General features: G+C 29.7%; 4 protein-coding genes across 5 annotated transcripts; 2 read left to right on the forward strand and 2 right to left on the reverse strand.

Moving 5' to 3' along the window:
- Positions 1–1,053: 1,053 nt before the first annotated feature.
- LOC106428132 (cyclin-dependent kinase inhibitor 3) lies at positions 1,054–2,913 on the reverse strand. The gene is made up of 3 exons (XM_013868879.3): positions 2,449–2,913; positions 1,433–1,609; positions 1,054–1,346 (listed from the first exon to the last, which is right to left on the reverse strand). The coding sequence occupies exons 1-3, from the start codon at positions 2,778–2,780 to the stop codon at positions 1,277–1,279; spliced, it is 579 nt and encodes a 192-aa protein (XP_013724333.1). The 5' UTR covers positions 2,781–2,913; the 3' UTR covers positions 1,054–1,276.
- A 2,722-nt stretch (positions 2,914–5,635) lies between these two features.
- On the reverse strand, positions 5,636–7,991 carry LOC106428143 (protein SULFUR DEFICIENCY-INDUCED 1). The gene is made up of 4 exons (XM_013868888.3): positions 6,968–7,991; positions 6,613–6,825; positions 6,262–6,417; positions 5,636–6,163 (listed from the first exon to the last, which is right to left on the reverse strand). The coding sequence occupies exons 1-4, from the start codon at positions 7,106–7,108 to the stop codon at positions 5,753–5,755; spliced, it is 921 nt and encodes a 306-aa protein (XP_013724342.1). The 5' UTR covers positions 7,109–7,991; the 3' UTR covers positions 5,636–5,752.
- A 3,236-nt stretch (positions 7,992–11,227) lies between these two features.
- Positions 11,228–12,124, forward strand: LOC106428135 (sm-like protein LSM5). 2 transcript variants are annotated; one of them, XM_048769662.1, is made up of 5 exons: positions 11,228–11,408; positions 11,522–11,645; positions 11,763–11,835; positions 11,935–11,971; positions 12,002–12,124. In XM_048769662.1, the coding sequence occupies exons 1-4, from the start codon at positions 11,372–11,374 to the stop codon at positions 11,968–11,970; spliced, it is 270 nt and encodes an 89-aa protein (XP_048625619.1). In that variant the 5' UTR covers positions 11,228–11,371; the 3' UTR covers position 11,971; positions 12,002–12,124. The 2 variants fall into 2 exon arrangements, with proteins under 2 accessions (XP_048625619.1, XP_013724335.1); XM_013868881.3 differs by having other exon boundaries at positions 11,238–11,408; positions 11,935–12,124.
- Positions 12,125–12,306: 182 nt separating this feature from the next.
- On the forward strand, positions 12,307–14,037 carry LOC106428121 (protein LATE FLOWERING). The gene is made up of 2 exons (XM_013868869.3): positions 12,307–13,194; positions 13,292–14,037. Exon 2 carries the CDS (start codon positions 13,322–13,324, stop codon positions 13,859–13,861), a length of 540 nt encoding a protein of 179 aa, XP_013724323.1. The 5' UTR covers positions 12,307–13,194; positions 13,292–13,321; the 3' UTR covers positions 13,862–14,037.
- The last annotated feature ends 9,198 nt before the right edge of the window (positions 14,038–23,235 follow it).

The raw sequence follows: 23,235 nt of genomic DNA on the forward strand, positions 1-23,235 counted from the left end.
TTGGTTTCGAGATAAGATTTAACAGTTTCATCACATGGTGCTGCCCAATTTTCGAGAGACGTTAAAAAGTTAAAACAACAGAGATCTTCTCGATGAACACTCTAACGCCATCTCCAATTCAACTCCAAAACAATAGAGAACTTTTTCTAGTGTTGAAATTACACTAAAATAGTGTGATTTTGACATTAAAATAGTGTTGTGGGTTGGAGATACTCTAATATATTTGTTGTCTCATGTTTTGTCTGTTTCTTTCGCTTTTCATAATTCAAAACTGCAGTATAAAAGTATTAACTTATAATTAAAATAATATTTAACACAAATTATTTATGGCCGTGTTCGTTTACATGTCGCGTGACCTGCGACATACGACCTGCGACTGATCGCAGGTCGCAGGTTGTTGTTCGTTTTGCTGTCGCGTAATATGCGACCTGCGATTGGTCGCAAGTCGCAAGTCGCAGGTTGTTGTTCGTTTTGATGTCGCGCAACTGATCGCGCGACCAGTCGCGGGTTCCCATTTAAGTCGCCCGAAAAAACAGCGACTAAAAATTAAGAAAATTTTGATCGCGCGACTGGTCGCAGGTCGCAGATCGCAGGTCGCGCGACACGTAAACGAACATAATTTTAGTCGCAGGTCGCAGGTTTAGTCGCAGGTCGCAAGTCGCAGGTCGCAAGTCGCGCGACACGTAAACGAACGTAATTTTAGTCGCAGATCGCAGGTCGCGCGACACGTAAACGAACATGGCCTATATATACCTTAAACTATTCATTCACACAGAAACACATTCACGTGCTGTAGATCATGCGTCAGGATCATGTCATGAGAAAAAGAGTGGACCAATCTGTGTAGTTGAATGAAGAGTATATATATTTTAGATTTCAGAGTAAGAACTCAGCTAGCAAGTCCACACGTGAACCCTCCTATAGGTTTCTTGAGCCATTAAAAGTCTACATCTGAATCATTTTCTCACACTACATGCTTACACACATCATCATCAACATATACGCATAGCTTTGAATAAAAACATGAGAAAAAAAGACTCAACAGGAAAAAAAGATGAGCAAACAAATTCACTAAGCATCTAAATCCTCAAAAGAGATTAGTACAAATGGTATGAGGTTCATGTCCCTAAAACTACTTTCCAACTTGTTCTCTAACCACATTATTACTTTTTAAGATTACACTCCTGTTTAAAGGATTTTGATGTTCGGTTAATCTGTCTAATTCATTACATTCTTACTTCACACCATATCACAAAAGCTTGCTTCCTTTTGAACTTCATGGACTGACTTGTACCCACTCGTAGCGTCCAGTGAGGGGCACATCATTCACAATATCGAAGTTGTACCTGAAGATATTTTTTTGAAACACATGAGTGTTCATCCTCTAGTAATGCAGCAAAACAAAACAAACCAAATAAAAAAACATCCTTACTTCTCCACGAATAACCTCTGCTGTTGCTGCTCTGCATAGGCAAAGAACTCCTCCAGTTCACCAATGGTTGGGACCGTGCTATCTTTCGTTGGTGTACGCATCGACCTTGTGCTAGACCCTGGTGTAACAATGATCTCCAGATCCTCAACAAAGTTACAAGGCGTGCTCTCCCTTGTGCTGAAAAAAAAATAATCATTAGAAAAATTCAATTTAACATTCAGAGAAATAAAAGAAGCTTGATTTAACTAAAAAAACAAAAGCTTGCTGAGAGTATATGGTCCCATGGGGATTACACAATATGCAATAAATAACAAAGAGAAGTGAAAGCACACATTGTCCTCTACTAAGAGAAGTTACCCCAAAATAACAGAGAATACTACAAAAGTATTCCCCAAGTTTGCAAAAAACCTACTAGGTCCCATGAGCATGACCTCACACTACAGTACTTGCACTACACTTATGAGGAAAATGTCAATTTTTCATATGATTTTACATATTAAAAGCTTCTGACATTTACACAACAACCATTTTTGTAAAAAACATAAACCATGTGTTAACAAATCACAGCTTAATGCATATCACTTCGAAACTAATATGCACTAAAACATGAACCAAGTTACATGTATATATAAAAAGAAAATAGTTTTGTTACATATATAACCTCTGCAATGAGGTACACATGGAACAGACAACAATAACTCTGAAAGTTCTAATCTTTACACCAAAAGAAACCGATAGTGAGCAGTAATCACAACATTAGCACATATCAGAACAGAGTAAAGTCCTAAACAAAACCGAACCAAACATCAGATATATATAAAAAAAAAAAGACTTAAACTTTTAGTTGTACGACTAAAGCTAACAAAGTTTCAGACAAGCCTAATAACGCTCTTCACATATTGGGTAAAACAAGCTTTAAGTAAAAAAATAAATCAAACCAAAAACTAACATGTATTTTTCATAAGACAGAAGAAAGGAAGTAACTTTAAGCAAGCTAGGGCACAAAAAGACCGAACCTTTGTCTTGTCTGAAACTCAGGACTGTTCTCTCCACAAAAACATTCATCACCCGAACCAGCTACGCTCGAGTTAACCGAGTCAATCTTCGAACCAGACTCTTTAATCCCCGGTTTAAGCTGTTTCGGTTCAACCAGCGACGGGGGTTTCTCGAGACGGCGGCTACGGAGCTGGAGATAGCAAGAGGAGTCGAGGGCGGAGGAGGAATTAAGCCTCTTCAAGGCTAGGGTTTTAGCGGCGGCTCTGGTGCGAACGCCCAAAGATGCTGCTTCAGTGGCTTCCATAGAGTCGATAACACCGGTAATCTTTGATTTCTTAATGTATTTCCCCATCTTCGGACACTCGAGAGGCGAAAGTAGGTCGGAAGCGGGAAGAGAGAATGGGAGGGAAAAGACTTCGAGGAGGGAAGAGAGAACAATGGAGAGGGTGTTCGAGTTTTTTTGTGGGGTTACAAATTAAAGAAAATGAGAAACAAGGTTTCACCATTTTGTTTTATTTTTTAATTAAATAAAACCCCACAAATTCTTCATTATTTTTCTTCAGGGCCTTAATATAATAAATAGCCCATATCCGTCCGTGTACCAATTTGTTAGATTTTTTTGTTGTATTTTTTCTTAAGAATATTCTTAAGCAATTTGGTACACACATATTTTATACTTAGTGTTTTATATTTTAGCTAACACAAAACTTATCTACATGATGGCTCTAAACGGTAAAGATTACTTCGGACCTGACTGGTATAACCGTAGCGGTTGTGATTGCAGAAGTTTGTGGATGCGGGTGGTTGCGCGGTTTTAAGAGATTTATACGACTGGTACTACGGTTAGAAATTTGTGTGTTTACGAGATACTTATGACTGGTTAACCACCAAATACAACAACGTTTAAATAATAAATTAACAATATTTACATTTTATATAATTATAAAAATATTAAACATCATAATATTATAATAAATATTATATTTTATTTTAAAATTTTATTATATAAATTAAAATATAATAGATATATTTCAGTATTTCTATTATTTCAATTTAAATTTTAAAATTTTTATTTTCATTTTTGTATTTATATTGATATTATTTTTAAGAAAAGAAAAAAAATGTTTACCCTCACGCAACCGTAAACACTACGCAACCGTAAACACTAGCTGGAACCAGTTTCTAAATTTAAGAGGTTTAAAACGGTTTGAAGTGGTTTAGATCGGTTTGACTGATTGTTGCAAAACGCCAACAACCGCTACCAACGGTAAAAATTGTGTTTGCGAATGGTAGCCGGAAAACCAGTCAGGCCCTTTGGTCTAATGTTATATGTTTAATCCATAATGGCACCAATATTGTTTGCACATGACTATATTTTCACAAATATATAATCTTTGTCTCCTTTCTTGTATACTCATCGAACCCTTGAAGATCAAACACTCGTTATGACTCATCTTCACGATTTTAAAAACAAATAAAGAGGGTGGAAAACAAACAAAATGAAGAGACTAGTCAAAGGAAATTGAGATCATATGATTCGATGGTCGTGGCCTACATTTTCTACCGTGGAACTTGTTGCCTGAGAATCAAATGAAGAATAAACTTACCAGTCGAGCTGGTGTATCTTTAATTGTAAACTTGGCCTGAAATAGTTTTATAAATTTAAAGACCGGAAGCAGATGCTTCCTTAGCTTTTTGCCAGGGCCGGCACTGAGTATGATATGTTGTATTCCCAAATCATATGATCTCAATTTCCTTTGACTAGTCTCTTCATTTTGTTTGTTTTCCACCCTCTTTAAATGTAACACAAATTTGGGTTAGACGGTCGTGGCCTTAACCAATTTTTTGGGCTTTTTTTAATTGGGCATCTTCTTTCTCAATCAAATTTGATCTATCTTTTTTTTTTTCTTTTTCTTGCAAGGAGCAATGTTAAAAGCGATAGAATGATCTTGCTACCACAATTCACCTTATTTGCTGCTTAGGAGTTTTCTTGTGTACTTCCATAAGATGTGATTTCTTACTTAGGAATCAAATGCTGAATTTCTGAGGCTTAACGCTACTTATGATCTATCCAAAAACATTGATGGGTTTAATAAGAATCTATCCAATTTTTTGGGCTTTTTTAATTGGGTCTCTTCTTCCTCAATCAAATTTGATCTATCCTCTCTTCTTTTTTTTTTCTTGCAGGGAGCTTGTTAAAGTGATAGAATGATCTTGCTACCATAATTCACCTTATTTGCTGCTTAGGAGTTTTCTTGTGTACTTCCATAAGATGTGATTTCTTACTTAGGAATCAATGCTGAATTTCTGAGGGTTAACGCTACTTATGATCTATCCAAAAACATTGATAGGTTTAATAAGAATCTATCCAATTTTTTGGGCTTTTTTAATTGGGTCTCTCTTCCTCAATCAAATTTGATCTATCCTCTTTTTTCTTTCTTTTCTTGCAAGGAGCCTGTTAAAGTGATAGAATGATCTTGCTACCACAATTCACTTTATTTGCTGCTTAAGAGTTTTCTTGTGTACTTCCATAAGATGTGATTTCTTACTTAGGAATCAATGCTGAATTTCTGAGGCTTAACGCTACTTATGATCTATCCAAAAACATTGATGGGTTTAATAAGAATCTATATGTGTTACTGTAGTGAAAATCTATCTAATTTGCAAAAATAACTTCTACATGTTAGGATTATATAAAGGTGATTTGATGACCTGGCTTCTCATTGTTTTTGAGAAACCCATCAATGTTTTTTTTTTGGATAAATCACAAGTTGTGTTATATTGTTATGTCTTTCAAAAATATATCAATGTGTTTGTTTATGTTCCAGCATATCCATGTTTACAAACATGAACATGCATGCCTACAGAGTAAAAAGTGATTCCTCTATATGCTTAAGATGGGTTAAAATAAAAAAAAACTAATCTAATTAAACATTTTTATCATTTTATAACTATTTTATTGAACTTTTTCTGATTAAACTACTTTTGATATTCAATTATTCTAGTTCAATGCAACCATATGATATTCAATTATTCTAGTTCAATGCAACCATATGATATTCAATTATTCTAGTTCAATGCAACCATATTTGATTTTCGATTTAAGGATATGGGTTCGAACTTATATCCAAGTATGTCTCCAAAGTTGATTATAATGGAATGAACCCAAACCTTAGACAACCACCAGCGTCAGCCATCAAGCAATTACGAGTGACCCACCCACAAGACATTATTATTATTGTCGTATATACATAGTTACATAAGAGAACATAGTGCTTATTGTCCAATCCATCAAACATGCGAACGGGAAAGCTATATGCATACTTAGCAAACTAATTGATCTATAAACGGCGAGATCTGTTCAAAAATTGGCAGTCTCTTAGACTTAAAACTAGTGGCTGTCCTCTCTTCAAACCCAAGAACAAAGTCATCGTCCAACATATTTCCCAAGACATCCTCCATCTCAGCATCTCGCCCACGTGGCAGTGAAGTCTCTAGCTCACTCAGAAGCTCAACAGCTCGTTGCCTTGTTTTACAATCATCCGAACCCGAAACCCTAGACTCGAGAACATCGTCAAGAACCGCTCTTCCCTCTTCAAACCTGCCTTGTTTGATAAGGCACATGGCGAGGTTGCAAGATTTGTTAGCGTCTGGCTCCACAATTTGGGCTTTTCTGTATACAGCTTCTGCCGACAAGTACTTGGCCTGTTGCATATATGCCCACCCCAAGTTCCCCTTTATATTTATTCAAATTAAAATCGATCAGTCCACCGTGGAAAAAGAAACATAACATAAATTAGATTAGACACTAATCATAGTGGAGCATTAATTACCAATAATCTTGAGATTTCTTGTTGAACGGTCACTTGAAACTTCTTGCCGTGTGATCTAGCGGTCTTGGTGGGTTTACCGTTGAAAGCCTCTCCTTGATAGATCTGTCTTAGTTTCCTCTTCAACAATTCAACTTGCTCCTCCATCCTCCCGCATTTCTATTCATTATAAGAAATCATGTCATGTGAGTGCTAAGATAACATATTCTTTTGATGATTAGTTTATAGTTTAAATCATCTCATGTGAGTTTTATGATAACATGTGTTGATTCATGGCCTAGATTCACTAGACTATATAATTGCATGCAATATTAGAGTGCAAGTAAGTCGATAAATGTATGGTTATAGTAAGACCTTGTACAAGTCGATGAGGACGTTGTCGAGTGAATCTTGAGAGTTCTTGGAACAACGAGGACGAAATGATTTGATAGCTTCGATGGCTTCTTCGGAACGGTCAAGTTGTTTCATTACAACAGCCATGTCCTTGAGAGCACTGTCTACTCGGTCTCCTGTGTTAATGGCTTTCCAAAACCAAACTATTGCCATCTCCGGGTTCTTCTCTATCAACTGCAAACCAACAATATTACACTCTTAGTGTTATTAATAATTTGAATTCACTCTTACGTTCGAATATACATTAATGTATATGAGCAAGCATGCAGTGTGCTCTTATAAAAATAAAAATAAAACAAAGTTTGAAAATATGTACCTGAGCATGTTTGGCTTTGACGTAGGGAGTATCTCCACAAGGAACTTTATGTATCACATGAAACAATTCATTGCCTTTCATCATATTGTTTGATGTTGAGTTGATATTATTATTCTTCATTTTCTTCAAGCTTCTCTCCATCTATTTCTCTCGCTAAATATTGAAGTATACAGATGTCTTTAGACAGGGTGGGAGAGACAACCTCTGAACTATGTCTTATATATGTGTACGTTTGTAACTGGGACAAATGAATTAAGACTCTATTTCGTCTTTGTTCATGGGACCTGGCACGACACATGAAGAGGTATCACAGCAAAACGTGCCTTTTTACCATTGCATCTTTTCTTTTCTTTATTTTTATTACATTTTTGATATCTCTTATTGATTTATATTATAAGTTCCAAAAAGACTCTTTCTCTCGATGTTCTTATCCTTGTCAATCCTAACTGTCTAGCTAGGCAAACATTTTTAGCTGAACTTATCGATTTACCTTAGACACTGCCTTTTGCGTTTGCATGTTGTTCAGCAAAACGGATATTTACGTTAATAGTGTGTTTTTCTTCAAAATTTTCTTACTTTTTTCGTGTTTGATTTGCTTGTTCACAACTGTACTAATACTATCACGTGTTATGACATGCTATTTCATATTTATTTTATAAATTAACCAAATCTCGTAACACTAGCTACAATATACTTGCAAGATCTAAATATAGACGCGCATATTAAGTTTCTCAATTTTAAAGTGTTTTATATAACTAATACATGTCTAATCGTTTAATATAATTAAGGTTAACTAAATTTGTTTCATAATTAAGTTTCTTAGCTAAATCACAATTCATGTTCCAAACTAGAAAAAAAGCAGTATGTTCATGTACACTCTTATTTCTAGCTGTTTATACATAGCATTTGAAATATGTCGAAAGGTACTGTAATAGCATAGCACATTATAAGCAGATTATATACCAAGTGGTGCATGACATATTCAATCTTCATCTAATTTGAATGACCTATCGTCATTTTTGAACCATTGAATCAATTTTCGTGGATAAATGATTAAAATACCTAAGTGGTTACCACATCAATAACGAGGTATATATAATCATAGTCACCCCAAACGTTTTGTGTATAAGTGCAGCTCCAATGAATCTAGACTATCAGTGAGGCAGTATTCACTTGAAGGAATCGCGCTCATCACACTGATGACATGGGGCAATACTGCCTTTTTGGATTTTGTGAAATATCACAAGAATAAGGCAAAATTTTACCCTTCCACTCCCCAAATACAACAATATGTAATCAGTTACTGTCAGAAGAGTTATATTTTGGGTTTATACTTTCTAGTACAGCTGACTGATACTTTTGCATTTTCTTTTCCTTTTTAATGGATTATAACTTCTCAAAACATTGACAGTACAGTTAGAGACAACAATGATAAGACCACGGAGTTGAGGTGTAGCCATTAGTCAATTTTTATCCTAGAGTGGGGGAGATCGCATGACTCTAGACGTTTTTTCCGCAAGATTCAAGATTGCTTAGAGCATCTCCAATTCATCCATATATTTGCCTCTATATGTTATAATAAAGGAAAATCTAATTCATTTTATCTATATTTCTTCTCCTAAAATAGAGATTGCTATTTAATTGAGGCATTCCTCTATAATAAAGACATATTTTTTTTATTTATACAATAGTCCTTTAACTTTATGTGGTTATAATTAAAATACATATTTACGTAGAAATAAATTGTTTTTACATATAAAACCCAATTATCTTTTGTTTACATAATATTTTTAATTTTTTACAGTTATAAGTAAATAAAATAAATAAATAATAATATTATTTTATGTGAAAGTCTATTTTTTTAACAAATAATACTTAAATTTTATATTTAAAACTAAAATTATTAATTAGTTTAATTACTAAAAAATCTACATAAACTTTACATATTGATAACATATTTATTTAAATATTAATTAATACAACATATTAAAATAACTTATCATTATGGTAAATTACTTTCGGATCTCCATAATGATGGTTAGATAATGTATACTTTGTTTTATTATTCTTTTTAATGTTTTTGTAACAAACTGTTTAAATTAAATAATATTGCACTTTTATAAAAAAATCCAAAAGATATAATGAATGATTTAATTTTCAACATTTATAAGTTAAAGGGTGTTAATTGTAAAATTCAAAAAGAATCTCTTAAGAATAATCTTTTTTAGAGGGGAAAATAGAGGAATACATTGGAGAGAAACTCACCTCTATTATAAAGTTCCTCTATTATAGAGGAAAAAATAAAGAAATACATTGGAGATGGTCTTAGGTCGTTTTGGTCTATTCACGTTCTCTGCTTTCTCAGTTAACTTTATTTTCTTCCTTTTTAACTAAGAAACATTGATTCATTCTTAGAGTGTGGATGCTTGGCATTTTAATATTTACAACTTGTTTGTTTCCTTCAAAACATTTTTCCAAATTTTAGTTGATTCAAATTCGGATAAAACATTTGTTTAGCCTTCAAATTTTACATGCTTAATACATATGGATCATCCGACTTCCAAACTATCCAAAACATATATCATCCAATTTGTATACCGTGATTGTTTTATGTTAAGGCCGGTCCTAAATATGAATCATACTAATTTCATTCGGTGCCAAAATCTTCAATACAATAATGGAGAAAGTTCTTCAAAGTGGATCGTTGAAGCAGCGTAAGGGCATCTCTAATGAAACACTAATTTTCCTTTATATTTTACATTAAAATAGAGTAATTCTATAATAGAGTTGAATTTGTTTCAATAGTTTACTCTATAATAAAGTGAAATATAGAGGAATGTTGTTTTTTTACTCTAAATATAGAGGGATATATAGTACAAAAATATTAGAGCAAATCCAACTCTATAGAGTAAATATAGAGGAATATAGAGTAAAAAAAAATATTTCTCTATATTTCACTCTATTATAGCGTAACTCTATTATAAAGTAAACCATTAGAGCAAATTCAACTCTATAATATAGTTACTTTATTTTAGTGTAAAATATAGAAAAAAATAGTGTTCTATTGAAAATGATCTATTGAGTTCATGTGTGACATTAAAACATTCTATTATCACTTACCTAGTACTCTTCTAGATGCTTCTGTTAAATCCCCAAATCTCAGACCAGTAGCACATGTAGTAGGTAGATAATTTCATGAATAGAACCACACATCTACACTGATTTTCAGGGAGGATTGATATATGGATATAAGATATTTATGTACACTTTTATGCAAATAAGATAATAGGCATGAGGGGAAGGTTTCTCTCTCCTTCTGCTCTGTTCTCTCTCCTAAATCCGACACAGAGGAAGGGATGAGAAAAAACCTCAATCGGAGATTCTACAACTCCATCTCCGGTTATCGAGTTTGATTCTCGGAAGCGGTGATTCCTTCTACACTGTTGTCGAAAGCTTTCGTCTCCGGGAAACGGTTGCTCTGACAGCACCGGTTTCGCCGGCTTTCGCTCCGGGAAGCGGTGGCTCTGATAGCACTGTTCTTTCGCTGGTTTTCTCTCCGGGTTGTTCCGGAATCAGTTTCTGATCTACGCTTATGATCTCCCCTTTGCCCAATCGACTCTCGATCTGAGAATCCATGTTGTTTTTGGATCGATCGCAGATGATTGATGTACTCTTAGAAGCGTAGATCCTTGGTTCGAGATCTATAGTCTTCAACGGGTTTGGCTGGCTTTCATGGTGGAGTATGGTCGCGTCTTTTCTATGACTCCGGCGGAAGATGATGTCTCCAGTGGATGTCCGAATAGTGCGGCGACAGTGATTTGCATGCCGGTGAAGTGAGGTGGCTCCGATCTTCGGACACGTGCCCTCGTGTTGGGTTTCGGTGATGTGGCGGCCTTGTGACGCGTGTTTCTCGCTGGTGAGGTCTTGAACACTTGTCCCGTCCATGTAACACACGTGAATGAAGTGGCGCTTTCCGGGTTTAGGTTGATGGGCTTAAGGCCCAAAGTGGTCTCTTTTTTAGTTCGTCCTTTTGTTTTGGACTTTATGGTTTTATCTTTGTATCGTTTTTTGTGGGTTTGGTCCTTTGGGTTTTAACCCTTTAATAAACTAGATGGAAAAGAAAAGGCAGATAATTTCATGACAAAAAATAATAATATCACTATGCAATAATAGGGTTTTATACATTTATTTTTACTTTTACATTACTTGGTGTCGGCGGTGCTGAAGTGTTGATACATTTAAATTAGATGGAAGGTTAAATAGACAAGTTTCTATAGTTGAAAGTCCGTCTTGCAAAAAACAGATAGTTTGAGGGTTTTCTTGCAAATTGATTGTCGTCGACTAAAGATACCCTAAAAATCGAATCGCTTCTTCAACTTCGCCGTAGTGCGCTCATCCATCGTAATGGCGAGCAACAATCCGTCGCAGCTTCTTCCATCAGGTATCTCTACTCTTCTTCCTTCAACATCTCTCACTTCTTTGTCTTTATTACAAAACTAAATCGAAAAACTTGATCTTGAATAAAAAGACCTGGTCTCTGTTTCTTGGTTGCAGAGCTAATAGACAGGTGCATAGGGTCGAAGATAAGGGTGATAATGAAAGGAGACAAGGAGCTCGTTGGGGTTCTCAAAGGCTTCGACGTTTACGTCAACATGGTCCTTGAGGATGTCACCGAGTAGTAAGTCTCCTCTCGCTTTCTTTTTTTTTTTTTTTTGCTATGATCGGTTTAGTTCGGTTAATCGATTGGGTTGATCCGGTTTAGGAGATCATATCTTCGTGTCTTTAAATCGTGCAGTGAGATCACAGCAGAAGGAAGCCGTGTAACGAAGCTTGATCAGATTCTACTCAATGGCAACAACATCGCCATTGTATGTCACTTCCATGTGATTTATGATTATGAACACTTAAACCATTTTGAATCGTCAAAATGCTAATAAACCGGTACTGAAAAAATGTTGTGTATGCAGTTGGTGCCAGGTGGAGCTCCAGAAGACGTAGAATGAGATTTAGTTATGTTGAGGATGGAAAAATGTAATTTTGGTTTTTGATCCAACTCTTTTGTTCACAAGACAAAGTTACTAGTTGATCATTTCTTAACTCATAGTGACAAATTGTTTTATTGAAGTTCAGTAGTTCAGTGGTTCTACTTATTCAACTTCTCTTTGCGTTGTTCTATTGACCGTTGCTTCTTTTAGACATTCGTACATTTGGATTAGTAGTCATCAACAGAGTGTACTCTCTCAAAAACAGATGCAGCTCTCATACCAGTGCATGTTGCATTCACATTTCACTTGTACCATGCAGACGCGAACTCAGCTGCAGCGCGCTTGTGAGACTCCATCTGTTTTTTCTATACTGAATCAGTACGAATATAAGATAATTAGATAAGCTAAACCAACGCCGACTATGGCAATAACAATAATATACTAGAATCTAAGCTAAATGGGCTGAGACAGATCCATAAATATAAATCCCAATGACTTACTACCATTTTGGCTGGTGAATGAGAAGTGGCCAACTAGGTGGAGACAAGTTGCTGCAAGGGAGAAGTGGGCGGTGCAGTCAGTACCCATCATCGGTCTTTATGGACTACCCATCACCCATCCTTCCTTTTTCTTACACCAATTTGGCATCACTTTCCCAAACCTTGTTTAAGAGACCAATGCGTGATTTGTTAGTACGTTTCTCAATCCGAACTAATCTTATGATTCTTATCTAATCCCAAATGTAAATACAAAGTTCAAAGCAAGTTCATTAAAGACATGGTCAACATTAACAAAGTAGGAAGTTATGATAAGGCCAATAGCACACATATGAATTCCATCTGAAGAAGCAAAAAATGCTAATCTCAAGACAGATGAAAAAGAAGTTTCACTTCCCAAATTCTTTAGTCTCTTTCTCACCAATCATTCTCCATCTCATCAACATGCACCACTTTCACCAATTCTCTCTTCTCTCTCTCTTTATCTCTGACTCTTATCTCTTCTGTTCCCAAGCCCATAATTGTAAAAGAACCTGCTCCCAAAGTTGGCTCTGCTCAGAACAGAACACTTAACAGTAATAGCACTAATGAATCCACTCACAGTTTCAGATTCTTCACATTTTCCAACGCTTCTCAAACACCATCTAACTTGGCTTCTCTTCTACTTCTCATCTTCTCCATCACCCTTTTAAACTCAACTTCTCAAACCCACAACACACATTATCTCTTAGGTCTCCAGCATAAGGTATATAAATAGTCATATATACCCTTTTCATTTAGTCACATTGGCTCTCCAAGTTGTTTGGTTCACTTATTGGAAACTAATCTAATCTTATTTTTAGTCTCTTTTGGTGTAGTAGAGGTAACATAGAATGGAAGAAGATCATCAGCATCATTTAGAAGAGGAGGAGGAAGAAGAAGATCAGATCATGCCAACAAAAGAAGCCAACAAGACAGACGAAGACACATCTTCATCTAGACTATTCCCATGTCTCTTCTGTTCTAGAAAGTTCCATAGTTCTCAAGCCCTAGGAGGCCACCAGAATGCTCACAAGAAAGAGAGAACCGCTGCTAGAAGAGCAAAAAGGGCTTACGATTTTGTCAACAACAATGTCTTGCTTCACACGTTACCTGTCTTTTTATCCTCCCCATCTCCACACGGACCACACCACTTGACCATCTTAAGCTATCCTTCCTCTGCGTCCATTGGATGCTTTCAAGCTTCTCATACAGACCTTCCAATCTTCAGATCCAACGGTGCACATGTCGTGTTGGCGTCATCCCATCAAGGTAGAGATAACAAAGGAGGGTATCTTGGTCAAAAACGTGTTCAAATTTTGGATCATAACTGTAACGTGGTGAATAGTGAGGATGGTCAAAGCCAGTGTCTTGATCTCTCCCTCCATTTGTAATCTTAGGATTTATTGTTACATTAGCGGGAAAAGATGTTTCCACACGTGACAGTACTTCTACGTATATGTTTCTTTCATGCATGAGAATCGTCCTATCGTGGACAGAATCCGAAGATTTATTGTATCCCGATGCATATGTTATAATGGTTATAGTGCCACGAGAAAGCTAGCTAATCTACACTATGTAGAAGATAATATTTTCAAGCTGCCAAAGGATAGTTAAAAAAAATCCTCATGTGGATACCAGACTTAATTATTTTAGCTGGGTTTTTCTTTTGGCTCGAAATTATTATCTAGTAAATTACTACTACCTCCGTTCCCGAAAGTAAGATGTTTTAGATTTTTTTCTTGTTCCACAAAGATAGATTTTCTATATTGTTAAGGTACTTTTTTATACTTTTGAGAAACATTAATTGAGAATATTTGAATTGATTAAATTTCATTGGTGGAAAGTTATTGGAAAGTGTATAATAAAGTAAAAAGTAATTTAAATTATAAACATTTATTAAATTCTTAATAAGCGTGAATACTCTAGAAAATCTTACTTTCAGGAACAGAGGGAGTATTAAATGAAGAAAGGAAAATCAAGAACATGATGTCACAAAAAAAAAAATGGAAAAGAACACTCACACATGACATAATCTGTTATTGTCCGAACTCATTATTGTTTTCATAATATCACGGAACATCTATGCATATTGCAAAAATTATTTTGGCTAATTAATGTTGGTCAGTCTGGAAGCCTAATCACTGTCCATTGTCCAACATGTGGAAATTAATGAACCGACTGAATTGTGTGTCTAGTTCTGAAAATAGAGATTTTGTTCATTTAAACTATTTTCTTTAAAATTATATATGAAAGTTATTAAATAATAGTAGATACTATTTCCCCCCCCCCCCCCCCCCCAAAATAGTAGATATTATCATGCTTTTGAGTTTATATTTATTTATACTTTTATTTGTAAAATAATTTTTCTTTCTTGCGTTAAATTTATATATTAGAACGGTTAAAGTCATAGCTATCTGTAATGATTAATAGATTTGCTAATATATAATTAATCATAAATTAAAAACGAATTTTACTGATTTGATAATTATTATTATTATTAAATATATTAAATGCATGAATATTTTGAAGTTATCTTACCTGATAAAAAGTATATATGTTGTGCTAAAAAACTTTGTTATATATATATAAAAATATTGTTTAATTTATTATTAAATTTTAAAAACTCATGAACAATAATTTATTACAGCCTTTGAACTAATAATATCTATTTATAAAATTATTATGTTTATATTTCCCAGACAAAACACTGTAAGTTATACTAAAAATATAAATCTATACTAATAAAAGGGACCTTTTGAGGCTCCGCAGAGCGTCCACATCAGCGAAAAAAACTTCTTCCGAATGATGACACGTGGCATAAAATATAGTTTTACATTTTAATATTACTAATTTTCGAAAATTATAAATAATATGTAAACATACAGCATAAAAAATAGAAAAACTACATTAAACATATGTAAAATTATCATTTTTCACTTTAAAAAAAAGACGGCTTATCTCCATAATGTAACATTACCGTTTTATAAAAAAAAAACAAAAACATTATATATAATTTCGAAAATAATAAATATATGTAAACATACAACATAAAAATAAAAATACTACATTAAACATATGTAAGATTACCATTTTACATTTTTAATTTTAAAAAATAATATGTAAACATACAACATAAAAAATGGAAAAACTACATTAAACATATGTAAGATTACCATTTTTTCACTAAAAAAAGACGGCTTATCTCCATAATGTAACATTACTATTTTGTAAAAAAAAAACATTATATATAATTCCGAAAATAATAAATAATATGTAAACATATAACATAAAGTTAATCCTTAGTCCTTACTAATAAAAGAGACATTTTGAAGCTCCATAAAGCGTCCACATAAGCAAAAAAACTTCTCCCAAAAGATGACACGTGGCATAAAATATAGTTTTACATTTTAATATTACTAATTTTCGAAAATTATAAATAATATGTAAACATACAGCATAAAAAATGGAAAAACTAACATTTTGATGCTCCATAGAGCGTCCACATCAGCAAAAAAACTTCTCCCGAAAGATGACACGTGGCATAAAATATAGTTTTACATTTTAATATTACTAATTTTCGAAAATTATAAATAATATGTAAACATACAACATAAAAAATAGAAAAACTACATTAAACATATGTAAAATTATCATTTTTCACTTTAAAAAAAAGACGGCTTATCTCCATAATGTAACATTACCGTTTTATAAAAAAAAACAAAAACATTATATATAATTTCGAAAATAATAAATATATGTAAACATACAACATAAAAATAGAAATACTACATTAAACATATGTAAGATTACCATTTTTTATTTTTATTCATTTTTATTTTTATTTTTACAACATATGTAAGATTACCATTTTTATTTTTTATTTTTAACATACAACATAAAAATAGAAATACTACATTAAACATAAAAATAGAAATACTACATTAAACATATGTAAGATTACCATTTTTTATAAAAATAGAAATACTACATTAAACATATCCAGCTTTTATTCAGTTTCTCAATATATAATATCTTAAATTATTTTTTAAAAAATATACATAATTTATATATATATATATATATTAATTTTCCAAACTTAAACTATTATATTATATATGAATAATGTTTTTAATATAAAAATAATTTCTGATTTAAAAAAAATAAAAACAACAAATGGTTATTTTCCAATAATGGATGTAATTTACATTATACTATCATTTAACAAGTATTTGATATGTTTTGATATATCATTATTTTCTATTTCCAGAATCAAATAAATTGTTAAACATCAATACCATCTAGGTTAAGTATACTGACATCACAAAAAATATTTACATAAACATTATAATACAATAATTTAATCAAAAAATACAATTCAAAAAAATAATATTCAAAAGAATAGTTATATACTTAATATTTGAAAATCAAAGATATTTTTGCTAAAATTGTACTTACCTGGCCAATGAGATTGACCATCTTTTTACGGATCGATCGATTGTTGAGAATGTGGTCGATCCGAAAATACTCTGCAGTTTAATTAAATATCTAAAACATTTATTCCAACACTCAACAGATAGTTTTGCTAAATATGATAACTAGATATCCAACAAAATTACAAAAAATATTTAAATAGTAAAAAATATGTTAATTTAACGTGTTAAAATTTAAAAATAAATTTTAATTATGACATGCATCTTAACATTTATATAAATATATATCATAACCTAAATATAAATAATTTAACAACTTAAATTAGAAAAAAATAAAATCTCGGGCGTAGCCCGGGTTAATCCCTAGTCTATACTAATAAAAGGGACCTTTTGAGACTCCGTAGGGCGTCCACATCAGCGGAAAAAAATTCTCTCAAAATATGACACGTGACATTATTATTTCAAAAATAGAAAATAAATAATAAGTAAATAAACAATATAAGAAATAGAAACATTGCATTAAAAAATAATAAGTAAATATACAATATAAGAAAAATAAAGAATAAGTAAATATATAATTAAGAAATAAAAAAACTAAATTAAACATATATCTGAAAAATGTATAGTATAATAAATAATAACTAAATACACAATATAAGAAATAGAAATATTAAATTAAATATTAAATTAAATATTTATCGTAATATTAGAATCTATACTAATAAAAGGGACTTTTTGAGGCTCCATAAAGCGTCCACATAAGCAAAAAAACTTCTCCCGAAAGATGACACGTGGCATAAAATATAGTTTTACATTTTAATATTACTAATTTTCGAAAATTATAAATAATATGTAAACATACATCATAAAAAAATGGAAAAACTACATTAAACATATGTAAAATTGCTATTTTTCACTTAAAAAAAGACGGCTTATCTCCATAATGTAACATTACCGTTTTATAAAAAAAAACAAAAAACATTATATATAATTTCAAAAATAATAAATATATATAAACATACAACATAAAAAAATGGAAATACTACATTAAACATATGTAAGATTACCATTTTACAACATAGAAAATGAAAAAACTACATTAAACATATGTAAAATTACCATTTTCACTAAAAAAGACGGCTTATCTCCATAATGTAATATTACTATTTTGTAAAAAAACATTATAATATGCAAACATACATCATAAAAAATGGAAAAACTACATTAAACATATGTAAAATTACAATTTTTCACTTAAAAAATAGACGGCTTATCTCCATAACGTAACATTACCGTTTTATAAAAAAAAATATTATATATAATTTCAAAAATAATAAATATATGTAAACATACAACATAAAAAATGGAAATACTACATTAAACATATGTAAGATTACCATTTTACATTTTTATTTTTTAAAAATAATATGTAAACACACAACATAAAAAATGAAAAAACTACATTAAACATATGTAAAATTACCATTTTCACTAAAAAAAGACACCTTATCTCCATAATGTAACATTACTATTTTGTAAAAAAAAATATTATAATATGTAAACATACATCATAAAAAATGGAAAAACTACATTAAACATATGTAAAATTACCATTTTTCACTTAAAAAAAGACGGCTTATCTCCATAATGTAACATTACCGTTTTATAAAAAAAAACAAAAGACATTATATATAATTTCGAAAATAATAAATAATATATAAACATACAACATAAAAATGGAAATACTACATTAAACATATGTAAGATTACCATTTTACATTAAAAATAACAATAATATGTAAACATACAACATAAAAAAAATGGAAAAACTACATTAAACATATGTAAGATTACCATTTTTCACTAAAAAAAACGGCTTATCTGCATAATGTAACATTACCTATAAAAAAAGAAAAAAAAAACATAAATATAACTATTTGACTATTTGTCCAAGTTCTTCTATTAAACATTGCCGTTTTACATTAAAAATGGAAAAAAACATTAAGATTTAAAATCTATCTTAAAATATAAAATATAGATATTAACTACTTATAAAGTATAAGAAAGAGAAATACTCAATATAAAGAAAAATAAATAATAAGTAAATATTATAAATATATAAATATATGAATTATATATACAATAGCAATAAAATGGACTTCTTGAGGCTCCATAGAGCGCCCACATCAGCAAAAAAAAATTCTCCCGAAAGTTGACACGTGGCATAAAATATAGTTTTATATATTAATATTACTAATTTTCGAAAATTATAAATAACATGTAAACATACAGCATAAAAAATGGAAAACTACATTAAACATATGTAAAATGGTCATTTTTCACTTAAAAAAAAAGATGGCTTATCTCCATAATGTAACATTACCGTTTTGTAAAAAAACAAAAAATATTATATATAATTTCGAAAATAATAAATATATGTAAACATACAACATAAAAATAGAAATACTACATTAAACATATGTAAGATTACCATTTTACATTTTTATTTTTAAAAAATAATATGTAAACATACAACATAAAAAATGAAAAAACTACATTAAACATATGTAAGATTACCATTTTTCACTAAAAAAGACGGCTTATCTGCATAATGTAACATTACTATTTTGTAAAAAAAAAATATTATATATAATTTCGAAAATAATAAATAATATGTAAACGTACAACATAAAAAATAGAAATACTACATTAAACATATGTAAGATTACCATTTTACATTTAAAAATAACAAAAATATGTAAACATACAACATAAAAAAATGGAAAAACTACTTTAAACATATATAAGATTACTATTTTTCACTAAAAAAAGGCTTATCTTCATAATGTAACACTACTATTTTATAAAAAAAGAAAAAAAAACATAAATATAACTATTTGACTATTTTTCCAAGTTCTTCTATTAAACATTGCCGTTTTACATTAAAAATGAAAAAAAACATTAAGATTTAAACATCTATCTTAAAATATAAATATAGATATTAACTAAATATAAAGTATAAGAAAGAGAAATACTCAATATATAGAAAAATAAATAATAAGTAAATATTATAAATATATAAATATATGAATTATATATACAATAATAAGTAAATGCACAATTTTTAAAATATGGAAAGAGTACATTAAATATTAAACATCTATCTTAAAATGTAAAATATAGATATTAAGTAAATAGAAAGTATAAGAAAAGGAAATACACAATTTAAAAAAATGGAAAAAGTACATTAGTATTTAAACATCTATCTTAAAATGTAAATATATCTTAAGATATAAAATTATTAGTAAATAGAAAGTATAAGAAATAGAAATACACAATATAAAGAAAAATAATCTTTACTAATAAAAGGGACCTTCCTTACTAATAAAAGGGACCTTTTGAGGCTCTATAGAGCGTCCACATCAGCAAAAAAACTTATCCCGAAAGATGACACGTGGCATAAAATATAGTTTTACATTTTAATATTACTAATTTTCGAAAATTATAAATAATATGTAAACATACAGCATAAAAAATGGAAAAACTACAATAAACATATGTAAAATTACCATTTTCACTTAAAAAAAAGACGGCTTATCTCCATAATGTAACATTACCGTTTTATAAAAAAAAACAAAAAACATTATATTTAATTTCGAAAATAATAAATATATGTAAACATACAACATAAAAAATGGAAATACTACATTAAACATATGTAAGATTACCATTTTACATTTAAAAATAACAAAAATATGTACACATACAACATAAAAAATGGAAAAACTACATTAAACATATGTAAGATTACCATTTTTCACTAAAACAAAGACGGCTTATCTCCGTAATGTAACATTACCATTTTGTAAAAAAAAACACATTATATATATTTTCGAAAATAATAAATAATATGTAAACATACAACATAAAAAATAGAAATACTACATTAAACATATGTAAGATTACCATTTTACATTTAAAAATAACAAAAATATGTAAACATACAACATAAAAAAATGGAAAATCTACATTAAGCATATGTAAGATTACCATTTTTCACTAAAAAAAATGGCTTATCTCCATAATGTAACACTACCATTTTATAAAAAAAGAAAAAAAAAACATAAATATATCTATTTGACTATTTGTCCAAGTTCTTCTATTAAACATTGCCGTTTTACATTAAAAATGGAAAAAAACATTAAGATTTAAACATCTATCTTAAAATATAAAATGTAGATATTAAATAAATATAAAGTATAAGAAAGAGAAATACTCAATATATAAAAAAATAAATAATAAGTAAATATTATAAATATATAAATATATGAATTATATATACAATAATAAGTAAATGCACAATTTTTAAAATATGGAAAGAGTACATTAAATATTAAACATCTATCTTAAAACGTAAAATATAGATATTAAGTAAATAGAAAGTATAAGAAAAAGAAATACACAACTTAAAAACAATGAAAAAAGTATATTAATATTTAAACATCTATCTTAAAATGTAAAATATAGATATTACGCAAATAGAAAGTATAAGAAAAGGAAATACACAATTTAAAAAAATGGAAAAAGTACATTAGTATTTAAACATCTATCTTAAAATGTAAATCTATCTTAAAATATAAAATTATTAGTAAATAGAAAGTATAAGAAATAGAAATACACAATATAAAGAAAAATAAATAATAAGTAAATATATAATATAAGTAAATACGCAATTTAAAAATGGAAAATTACATTAAGATTTTAAAATATATCTTAAAATTTAAAATATAGATATTACGTAAATAGAAAGTATAACAAATGGAAATATACAATTTAAAGAAAATGGAAAATGTACATTAAGATTTAAACATCTATCTTAAAATGTAAAATAGAGATATTAAGTAAATAAAAAGGACAAGAAATGGAAATACATATACAGGAAAATAAATAATAAGTAAATAATGTAAATATATAATATGTGAATTATATATATAATAATAAGTAAATACACAATTTTTTTTTTTAAATGGAAAAAGTTCATTAAGCATTAAACATCTATCCTAAAATGTAAAATATATAATATAAGTAAATACACAATTTAAAAAAAAATGGAAAAAGTACATTAAGATTTAAATATCTATTTTAAAATATAAAATATAAATATAGATATTACGTAAATAAAAAATATAAGAAATGGAAATAAACATTTTTAAAAATGGAAAAAGTACATTAAGATTTAAACATCTATCTTAAAATGTACATCTATCTTAAAATGGTAGTAAATTATATAAAAATGGAAATACCACATTAAACAAAAAAAAATAAAAATGTATAGTTTTACAACAAGAAAGTCCCTATAAAATTCATTATTCCATCAACATCAACCTCACACTATTAAGGAAAACTTCAAAGTACTCGAGCAAAAAAATGGTTCCACCATCAACTCTTGCCGTCCCAAAAACCTTTAATGACCTTGAAGGAGATTTTTTATAACAACGAACTTTTTGTTAGGTGGATTCATTGTTGGAAAACCCGCAACTTCCAAAAGCCAAACTTATTCATGGAAATTGAATTGCTTTTCATAGACTCAAAGGTATTCTTACAAATTTAAATTAATCTAATCCATAATTTTATTGTTAATATTCATATTACTCTTTCATGATCAAACCATTACAGTTAATAACCATTCAAGCGTTTATCCCGAAACACTTCTTTCCTCGCCAAATCAGGTATTGGTTCATGTTGGTTTAATATTGTTTTTGGTTTATAAACCGGTTTAGGATGGTCCTATTGTAAATATAATTTAAGTTTGGTTAGCATATATTATGCTTAAAATAACTTAAATTAAATAATAGTAATATTATGCTTAAAATATAATTTTAGAGAATTTTCAAATATAGTTTACAGAACATTATAGGTGATGAATTTAATTTATTAAATTCATTTATTACTTAAAACTAAGTTTTTTTAAAAAACATACTGAGTTATAAATATCAATGCTGGACTGGTGAGTATAACATGAAGACAAAAATATAAATGTTTCATTTTCAAGATAAGAAATTCAGCTTTTATTCAGTTACTCAATATATAATATCTTAATTTTTTTTTAAAAAAAATATACATAATTTATATATATAGATTAATCTTCCAAACTTAAACTATTATATTATATATGAATAATGTTTTTAAATAAAAATAATTTCTGATTTAAAAAAAATAAAAACAACAAATGGTTATTTTCAAATAATGGATGTAATTTACATTATAATATCATTTAACAAGTATTAGATACGTTTTGATATATCATTATTTTCTATTTCCAGAAAAAAAAATTG

This window comes from Brassica napus, chromosome C9 (genome assembly GCF_020379485.1).
Source record: "Brassica napus cultivar Da-Ae chromosome C9, Da-Ae, whole genome shotgun sequence".
Classification (NCBI taxonomy): Eukaryota; Viridiplantae; Streptophyta; class Magnoliopsida; order Brassicales; family Brassicaceae; genus Brassica; species Brassica napus.

What these genes read in the sequence shown, in the direction of transcription:
- LOC106428132 (XM_013868879.3), bottom strand. Translation starts at nt 2,780, where the DNA reads ATGGGGAAATACATTAAGAAATCAAAGATTACCGGTGTTATCGACTCT. An exon ending in GAGTTTCAGACAAGACAAAG is followed by an intron (nt 1,610 to 2,448) that starts GTTCGGTCTTTT and finishes TTTTTTTTTCAG; the next exon opens with CACAAGGGAGAGCACGCCTT. An exon ending in CAGAGGTTATTCGTGGAGAA is followed by an intron (nt 1,347 to 1,432) that starts GTAAGGATGTTT and finishes AAATATCTTCAG; the next exon opens with GTACAACTTCGATATTGTGA.
- LOC106428135 (XM_048769662.1), top strand. Translation starts at nt 11,372, where the DNA reads ATGGCGAGCAACAATCCGTCGCAGCTTCTTCCATCAG. An exon ending in GTCGCAGCTTCTTCCATCAG is followed by an intron (nt 11,409 to 11,521) that starts GTATCTCTACTC and finishes TCTTGGTTGCAG; the next exon opens with AGCTAATAGACAGGTGCATA. An exon ending in ATGGCAACAACATCGCCATT is followed by an intron (nt 11,836 to 11,934) that starts GTATGTCACTTC and finishes TTGTGTATGCAG; the next exon opens with TTGGTGCCAGGTGGAGCTCC.
- LOC106428143 (XM_013868888.3), bottom strand. Translation starts at nt 7,108, where the DNA reads ATGGAGAGAAGCTTGAAGAAAATGAAGAATAATAATATCAACTCAACA. An exon ending in TCAAAGCCAAACATGCTCAG is followed by an intron (nt 6,826 to 6,967) that starts GTACATATTTTC and finishes GTTGGTTTGCAG; the next exon opens with TTGATAGAGAAGAACCCGGA. An exon ending in TCCTCATCGACTTGTACAAG is followed by an intron (nt 6,418 to 6,612) that starts GTCTTACTATAA and finishes TATAATGAATAG; the next exon opens with AAATGCGGGAGGATGGAGGA.
- LOC106428121 (XM_013868869.3), top strand. Translation starts at nt 13,322, where the DNA reads ATGGAAGAAGATCATCAGCATCATTTAGAAGAGGAGGAGGAAGAAGAA.